Source organism: Littorina saxatilis, linkage group LG1, assembly GCF_037325665.1.
Source record: "Littorina saxatilis isolate snail1 linkage group LG1, US_GU_Lsax_2.0, whole genome shotgun sequence".
Classification (NCBI taxonomy): domain Eukaryota; kingdom Metazoa; phylum Mollusca; class Gastropoda; order Littorinimorpha; family Littorinidae; genus Littorina; species Littorina saxatilis.
Genome location: NC_090245.1, coordinates 4,678,432 through 4,688,431, shown reverse-complemented (window position 1 = coordinate 4,688,431; position 10,000 = coordinate 4,678,432). Strand labels below are relative to the sequence as shown.

Here is a 10,000-nt window from a genome sequence, read left to right as displayed (position 1 = left end):
AAGGTACGTCCCCTGCCAAGTAATCTACCATGTCAGCCAACACATATAGTTCAAGGCTTTGACTAGGGATAAGAGTATCATTCGAATAGTACAAACACTAACGTTCAGGAGCCTGGCTAATTTCTGAACAGAATGGGAATTTTATTTATTTATTTTGTTGTTCTTGTTGGTTGGCTTAATTTCGTAAGTGAAACCTATTTTAATCTGCAAAATAAATTCATAGACAAATGTCCCCCCTGCACAGGGAGCAAGCAGGTTGTTGATGGTTGGTATGTGTGCAGGTGGAAGAATGCTCTCACCGTATGTGCAGTACAAGCCCGGGTGGATGAATGGTGGTGTACATGAACGTGTAATAAAATACGATAGATACGATACGATACGATACGATACAATACAATACAAAACAATGCGATACAATACAATACGATACGATACAATACGATACGGTACAAATACAATACAATACAATACAATACAATACAATACAATACAATACAATACAATACGATACGATACAATACGATACAATACAATACAATACAATACGATACAATACAATACAATCCGATACCATACCATACCATACAATACCTTACAATTCAATACAATACAATACAATACGATACGATACGATACAATACAATACAATAAAATACAACACTACAATACAAGATAACACAGTACAGCAGAGCACAGCACAATACAACGCAACACAACACAACACAACACGACACCACACAACACATTACAACACAACACAATAAGATAGAAGAATACTTTATTATCTGATAATGAGAAATGACATTCTCCCTGTCTTGTGGACAGGGCGTGAGTTAACTGACAAAACGAGTTGCAGGTTGGCTTGCTGGCAGACTCAACAACAACAACAACAATGAGTGAACGTGGGAGCTCCAGCCCGTGAACACAGAACAAAGATGATGATGACGAAGTTTATGTTTCAGTCGATTATATTTTGTCAGCACGATAACTAATCAAGTGATGTCAATAGCGTATTGGGACATAACTCTACAGCGTCAAACATCTTATATACGAGTATTATCTTCATTGTCACGATTCTATGGAATAAGATTAGGTCCAGTCTCATGGTTCAACCAATGCGAAGCTGGGTGTCCGTTTGGCGTAGCACTAATGTTACAGCCCAAACACTCAATGATACAGCTTTTGTTTTGGATGATCTGAAACAGTTTTTTGTGGTGTTATTTTTTTCTTGTGGAAAAGGCTTCTTTAGGTTCTATATTATTATCATCCGAAGAACTTAAATGCTGCTGTAAAATGCCCCTTCTGCTGTTTGCAGGGTCAAAGACAACTACTAACATTCTTAGTGTATACATGATATAATGTAAAGGCTGCTGCACCCCCACCCCCCCACCCCTCAAAATAATAAAATAACATAACATAAAAAGAAAAAAAAAGAAGAAAATGAATTAAAAAAAAAAGTGAATCTTGCAGGGTAACTGTTAAGTGAGTATTTAATTATGTTTACATCCGAAGAGGTGTTGTGAGTGTTAACGGATCGTTCACTTTTAACAATACAAGACCATCAAATGTTGGTTTTGTCTTGTTTTCTGATTGCCAGCAATTAGAGAAAGAAAACATCGACGAGCCGATTAAGCAACCACATGATAGTGTAAAAAACCCAAGAAAGGTAGGTTGTTGGAACGTTTGTTATGGACAAAACAATACATTCACAAATATATATGTATATTTGTGAATTTATTTTTTTGTCAATAACAAACGTTCCAACAACCTACCTTTCTTGTTTTTTGATTCTGAATTTTGGAACGTTGGCAGTCTCTTTGTTTTTTAATTTTTTCACATGATAGTGTGTTTTACATGACGGTACGGTTGCTGCACACTCTTTATCAGACTGTTAATCAGACTGTTAATCAGACTGTTAATCAGACTGTTAATCAGACTGTTAATCAGACTGTTAATCAGACTGTTAATCAGACTGTTAATCAGACTCTTAATCAGACTCTTAATCAGACTCTTAATCAGACTCTTAATCAGACTGTTAAGAGCCCAACTTTGTTTTGATGTTGGAACGTTCGCAGTCTATCTGCTTTTGGATCACTGGATGGGGAAAATATGCAAAACAAAAATAGACTTCTTGATCAAAGGGAGATATCCGCCCAGAGAACTACATTTGTGTTCCAAAACAGAGAGTCTAATAAATAAAATAAAAAGAAAACACACTAGTAACCAATAGTAACCAGTAGTCTAGTCAATGTGAGAATACACACCGTCATTGACCTCCGTCTTCTTGACCAGCGTGATCTGATTATACGCATCAGCGCCCTTTACGTTCAGGTGACAGTACATCTGATTCCCCCCGCCACTTTTCCTGGCTGCTGCACCATCAACGGGGAGGTTCGATTTCTTGTCGAAATTCAACGCGCCGTAATCCTCCTTGCTTGGACCGTCAATGACTCCTTCAGTGCGGTTCGCCTGAGCCTGGGTGTGCGGTGGGGTGTGTGACAGTTCGTACCCAGCTTCTGCCTCCAATACGTGGTACACCCCTGGAACGCCGTCAAGGGTCGGCTTGGCCAGAGAATAGCGTGCGCGTTCACCCTGCGGCTCCAGAATGTGGTACGTTGGGGCTGGCTGTGCTTCTGGCGATGGATTCCCTGGAGTCTGCGCATCTCCGCGTCCACCGTCTCCGCCTGCCTGTCGTCTCTGGCCTTTCTGTCGCTTCTTCTTGGCGTCCTTGCGCTCGGTCGCTTGGGTGACTCTTGTTTCGTCAGCTTTGGAGTTCGGTCGCTTGCCTTCTGTGCGCTTGTCCATGTTCGGGCCGATTCTACCGGCGTTCTTTGTCTTGGGGAGAACTTTGGCGTACACGTCTTCTGGGGATGAGCAAGAAGCTACCGACGTGGATCCAGAATCGTATCCATCGTCTTGGAAGGAAGGCGCTGCAGTCTCACCCTTTTTCTCATCTCGTCTTCGTTGGATTTCCACGTTGTGATAGTCGTTGGCTTTGTTCCTGGGTTTCTTACAACCTTGCTTCTCTCCCTTTCCCTCCCTCGGCTCCATGGTCAGCCTTCTCCATTTGGGTTCAGGTTCTGTGTTGGTGTATTCCACTTCTGGGTAGCTTTCAGAATGCGTGACCTCCGCAGGGCGTGGTTTATGTGGTTGTCTTTGTAAGTCCCGTGGTATATTTCCATACAGACTGCTGCCTCCCTCCCTATCTCTCTCCCGCACTTCAACATTCCCATACTCCACATCCACTGAGAATCGAGCAGCTGCTGCCATTTCTACCTGAGATTTCTCACGAAAGTCACAGGCAGAGTTACTTCTTTTCCTGGCAAGCGCGGTAGGACCTCTCGCGCGATCTTTTCCTCGTCGAAACTCGGCGTTCTTGTACTCAACATCCACGGTGACAGACGGTGACGCTTTGCTGGCGTTGCCTGTCGCGTTTGGAGCTTTGCTCTTGTGGTTGGCGGCAGGCTTGTGGACGTCCCTTTTCCACTCTGATTCCGATTTGGCCAGCTCTAGGAGCTCGTCGGTGTTGGCATAGAGAGGGACAAAGGCGCAGCTGTCAACGCCGAGGTTACCATAGACGCGCGAAGAAGTCCTCTGATCCTGGCAGTTTTTGTAAGTGTTGTCCCTAGGGTTGGCTCGGGCTCCATTTTCATGGTCATTCCGCTTGGCAACGTGGCTGACTCTTCCGTTGTTTTCGTCCGGTTTGCTCCGATTTGAGTATCCATTTCCCGCGGTGGCAGCTGCGGTGGTGGCGGCGGCAGGTCTCTTCTTCCAGAACAGCAGATTCTTGCGCTTAAGGATGTAGAGAACGAGGAGAACGGCGCCGACGATGAGGAGGACGGCCACCACAGCGCCCGCAATGCTTTCTCCAGAGGCCCCGCTCGTCTCGGGATGCGCAGACGTCTGAATGCTTTTTGAAGTAGCGGTAGTGGTAGTCGGTTCGGTCGCTGTTGCATTCGACTGCTCAGTTGTTGATGTTTGTGTTTGTTGCGTCTGTTTGGACGATGTGTATAATGTAGGCGATGTAGTTGTTGGCGTAGTTGTCGTTGAAGGTGGTGTTGACACGGTTGTCGAGGTTGACGTCATTATCATACGCGTTGTTCTTCTCGTACCGCCCACGCGTTGTCGTCTTCTTTGACGATTGCAATGAATCTTGAAAGTGTGGCTTGACTCCTGAAAACCGTAAATGTGCACATTGGTTAACACATTTCCATTTAGGATATTCAGGTAAAAACATCATTGCCAAAACTGGAAATGTGACGAATGATGTGACGACATTTTATATTAACATTTTATTTTAGGAAGCCGGTATGTCAATGATGTAATACAGATTTTTGTAAATGACATTTTTTATAAACTGTTTTTAATTTACCTACAATTAGACAAAGTTGTAAAGTAAGTGATTAGATGGAAGTTCTCATTTGTCTGTCAAAGTCACTTTCCTCGAGGAAAATACATCAACCTCTGTGTGTACATTATCTAGTCTTAGTCCGAATTGCATCACAATGCCTGAAGCTTATCAATACGTGTGTTGCATCAAACTGCACATAATGCCAGACAGCCACCCAACCAGCCAGCCAGTCCGACAGACAGACAGAAAGACAAACAGACAGACAAACAGACAGACAGACAGACAGACGGACAGACAGACAGACAGACAGAAAACACAAACAAACATTAATCTATAATCCCCATCACACCCCAACCGTAACCTTTAATAGGCAGGGAGCACGAAAACTAAACACTCAGACAGACAAACAGACAACAGACAGACGGACATGCAGACAAACAGACAGACAGACAGACAGACAGACAGACAGACAGACAGACAGACAGACAGACAGACAGACTGACACTAGACAGACAGAGATCACCAAGTTTAATAGAAGTGTTAAGTCGTCCTGTCCAACTCATCTTGAATTCATTGTACGCTTTGACAGTCACAGGAAATGAACATAAGACGACTTACGAGTAGTCACGAAACCTGACTCCAACCCCCCCCCTCCCCCCCTCAACCATATATCACTCCCCCGTACCCTCAAACGACTCCGCGATCTTTTCCTATCCCCCGTCCTTCTCTTCCACCCCACCTTCTACCTGAACTCAACCCCCACTCTCACACACAGGTTTACGCGAGCATTACTGACAACCAACCGCTTTGATGTCAGACATACACCTCGTTCAGACTGTTACATACCTGTCAATTTTCCCCCAGTCGGTCTTCAAGTTGTGAATTCAGAATGAACGACCATTGAAATATAATGTGTCAAACGTTGCAGCCCACTACGTCCAGACATCTAACACAGGGACGGAGCGATGGAGAGACCATACTAGTCACACGCCTTTCAACAGACAGACAGATTCGTCACAAAAGTTACGCTTTTACACACGACAAAACAGAGCACACACTGACACGGACGCTGGCAAACACTCACACGCGCGCACACATGCATGCCCACACGATTTTCAAACACACTCACACATGTATTCACACACACACACACACACACACACACACACACACACACACACACACACACACACAAACACACGCACAAGCATATACACACAAACACACATAAACACACACGCACACACGCACGCACACACACACACACGCACACACATAAATACACACACACATACACACACACGCACCATCACACACACGCACTTACACACACACACAATACACACACCACACACACACGCACGCACATACACGCACTTACACACACACACCATACACACACCACACACGCACGCACGCACACACACACACACACACACTTATTTTTCTGAAGTCGGTGGAGCAGAAAGGCCAAGGCGGAAAATCCAAGCTGAAAGTATTTTTCCGTGTCTAATATAATTCAACACACGAGCAGAACACAATAAGGAAAATGAACCTCAATAGACCTTTTTCGTATAACCTTTGCCCCCAGCGTTTCGACCAATCAGATTTTAGGGCACGGCAGCCTCTCTCTGATAACTGGAACTAGGGGGCAATAGGTGCCTTGCCTGAAATACCTCTTTCACTTTCGATGCTCGAAGATTACTTTGCCAGAGGATTACTTTGAGAAATTCTGCAAGAAAACGGATTATCTTGTTCAAAATCATGAACAAAAAGTCAAGGACATGCACGAAGGTATGGTTTGAAACGGCTATTGGTGGTATATGGACGAAAGACTTGACGAACTTCCCCTGCATAAGCGAGGGTGCGTATCGCTAGCGCTACGTGTCATTTGTCATTTGTGCTGAATGTCATTTGTCCTACGTGTCATTTGTGCTACGTGCCGCTATCGCTACGTTGATTAGTGCTACAAATAATTTGTCGATGAGTCGCTATCATTCGTTTATTATCACTACGTGTCGACAGCACTACATCTTTTAGCGCGACGTGTCATTATCGCTACGTGTCAATCCCACTACTTACTGACGACTCTCTCTTTCTCATTTTTTCAGTCTCTCGCTCTCACTCGTGGTTTTTGTGTGTATATGTATGTCTGTGTATGTATGTGTGTGCGTGTGTGTGCGTGTGTCTGTCTGTTTCACACAACGAATGAACATTTCAAACATTTCACTATTGACTCAAAACATCAATCATATATCAAACCAAATCACATCACAAAATACCTCCTTGCCATACCGAAGCAAAACACAGTCCGGCACTTCACACCGTACACTTCTATCAGCATCCTTGGACAGTCCTCGAAGTTACACAGTCCAGTGAAGCACATCTTACTGTCCTCCGACACAAAATAATGTCCACTGCCATTGTTTCATCTTCCCCAGCTGCAGGCATTAAAATAAAAGCTAACTATTCTATGAATAAAACACGTTCATCCCACACCACAACAAACACACCCGCTCCACTAAAACAAAGCAGTGATTATACCTGCAAATAGGTGAGTCGGCTATTCCGCAAGACCATTTTAACAATGATTAAGAGACTGCTCGGATATAGGAAACTGAAGCTATGATTTCACGATCGCTCAGGGGTACCGTAATCATAACTAAACTCCATGTACCACCACATTTTCCCTTGACAAAGTTAAAGAGTCCTTGTTCCTAATATTGTGCTAGCATTTTTTCGCGATAAAACTTACGTGATGTATCTAAAGTATCAATCAATTGTCTTGTTCGTCTTCCAATAAAATGTATTCATAAATATGAAAAAAAGAAAGCTAAACACAAAAGAGGAATTGATAGCAGGGCTTAAAGGCACAGTAAGCCTCCCGTAAACTGGCACGCACACACACACACATACACTCACACACACACACACATACACTCACACACACACACACACACACACACACACACACACACACACACACACGCACACACACACACACATACGCACGCGCACATACACACACACGCACACACACACACACACAAACTCACACACACACACACGCACACACACACACACACACACATTTATTCACACCCACACGCACACTGACGTGCTTTTATTTCTTCGAAAAGGTGATTAATAAAACAACAACAAGTACGGAAAGACGACATAAGGAAAGTCAAAAATCGTGATAACATTACAATGCAAGAAGACCCACATTCTTAGAATTGTGGAGAAGTGATGTTACTTCCCAGTTGCACCGGGTCAGTGCAAGAAAGATCACTCCTTGTACTTCTTAAGCGCAAGAAAAATAAACGATAAACCAAAAAGCAGCATGATTTATAGCGTGATATACTTGTATACAATATAACATCTTGCAGAAGGAGCTGGAATGGTTTCGATGATGATAATCATAATAAGTAAAGGGTATGTAGCCAGGATATTCCGATTCAACACTGAACTAGATAAGGTGTGTCTGAACAAAACTAATGAGTGGTAAATGTTGAAGGACGAATGATGATACGTTGTAGACGGATGCATGTTTTTGATTAAAAGCCCCACAATGATGTGCTTGTCAAATTTAAAAAGAAAAGTAAAAAGAAAGCTGCAAAACAGGAAATGATGGCATTTGAAATGACCGAAGAGAAGCCAGAAGAATCTATATCGAGGAAAAATAAATGTTTGTAGTTGCAACACAAAAACAAACAAAAAAACAACAACTAATGAAGATACGTGTAATGTAAAGCCTGTAAAAATTCAAGGAGTGAAAGATGATCAATAAAATTATCTCAACACGGTCATAGTCATTGAAAAGTGTCGATGACGATATATTTAATTTTTTAGTGCAGATTTAAGTCTTCTTTTATCTCACGATTACGAACATTGAAGAAAATGAAATGTATCGTTCCCGTTTTTCTCGTCAACGCACATGTTGCACGTGTCGCTGTCTCCACACAGGTACACTCACAGCTTCTACAGTCTTTTCCCCCATAGGATGTAACAGAAAAATAATATGAAGCGTTATGGATAAAGCCGAACGGCAGGAGAAATTTCTAACAAAAACAAAGATATACGACAAATAGAAAAAGAAGAAAACAAATATTGTAGAAGAAAAGTACTCTAGGTATCTGGAACAAAATACAACATGACTAGATGCAAATTTTTTTAAATCTGGAATTGCTCTGATGCCCGTTAAGCCTGTCTTACACTGTGCCGAATATCCTTACGAATATGAAAATGTTGTATTCGGCCAAAAAAGAGACGAATGGACAGGAAAAAACAGAAGACAAATCGAAGGCTTACGAATCCTTGCGAATGTCATACGAATGGTTGCGACTGCTTGCGAACGTCTACCGATCATTGCGATTGTATACAAATCCATATACGGATCTATTACGAACGTTGCGAGTGGCCTTGCGAGTGTTGCGAGTGCTTGCAAACATTTTACGAATAAAACGAGTATGCAATTCGCATTGTTCGTAATGTTGATCTTAATTTCTGGCGAATTGCCATTGCGAATAGAATTCGCCAATAACTCGTAATGATCGGGACATGGTCGCAAGACATTCGTAAATGTTCTTAACCATTCGCCACCATTCGTCTCTTGTTGCGAATATTAGCAACATGCTTCTAATATTCGCAAGGAAGTCATATTCGCAAGCCATTCGTAATCATCGTAAAGGTATTCGTAGCGCTCGCAAGGCATTCGCAATGATCGGTACACATTCGCAAGCACTCGCAACCATTCGTAAGACATTCGCAAGAAATGTGTATATGAACATGTTGTATTCGGCAAAAAAGAGACGAATAGACAGGAAAAATATTGACCATTCGAAGCCTTGCGAAGCCTAGCGAATGTCATACGAATGGTTGCGAGTGCTTGCGAATGTCTACCGATCATTGCGAATGCATACGAATCCATATTCGCAAGGATATTCGGCACAGTGCAAGACAGGCATAACGAATGGTTGCGAATGCATTGCGAGCGTTACGAATACATTGCGATGATTACGAATGTTCGCAAGGATATTCGGCACAGTGTAAGACAGGTATAACGAATGGTTGCGAATGCCTTGCGAGCGTTACGAATACATTGCGATGATTACGAATGTTCTTGCGAATACTTACGAGTACGTTGCAAAATAGTTAAAAATATGACATCCTTGTGAATATTAGGAGCATGTTGCTATGTTCAAAACAAGAGACGAATGGTGGCGAATGGTTAAGAACATTTACCAATGTCTTGCGACCATGTCCCGATCATTGTGAATTATTGAAAAATGCTATTCGCAAGGGCAATTCGGCACAGTGTAAGAGTAGCTTTATGCAAGAAGGCTTTTTTCGTATGGTAAACAAAATGGTGTAAACGAGTACAGATGTGTACGTATAAAACAAGATGATGAATAGGAAGTAAATCTTGGAATCAAACACTGCATTTTAAAATCGTTTCTGGTCAAAAGCTAGACTTATACAAACATGCGCAACAAACTGCGAACTGTGCTAACCTTCATCACTTTTACAGAGTGCGTCTCAAACCCCTCTCACACCCGCACTCATATATTACGTGAGTGTCTAAAATCAAACCACTGTTTATTCTATCCCCGTCGTAAAATAGAGATGTGTCCTTTGTCAATGTAATTA

The 10,000-nt window shown here is 42.6% G+C and overlaps 1 protein-coding gene across 1 annotated transcript; it reads right to left on the bottom strand.

Moving 5' to 3' along the window:
- Positions 1–761: 761 nt before the first annotated feature.
- LOC138959765 (uncharacterized) lies at positions 762–5,367 on the bottom strand. Its single transcript, XM_070331377.1, has 3 exons — positions 5,198–5,367; positions 2,265–4,173; positions 762–1,196 (listed from the first exon to the last, which is right to left on the bottom strand). Exons 2-3 carry the CDS (start codon positions 4,090–4,092, stop codon positions 1,168–1,170), a joined length of 1,857 nt encoding a protein of 618 aa, XP_070187478.1. The 5' UTR covers positions 4,093–4,173; positions 5,198–5,367; the 3' UTR covers positions 762–1,167.
- Between the last annotated feature and the right edge of the window lie 4,633 nt (positions 5,368–10,000).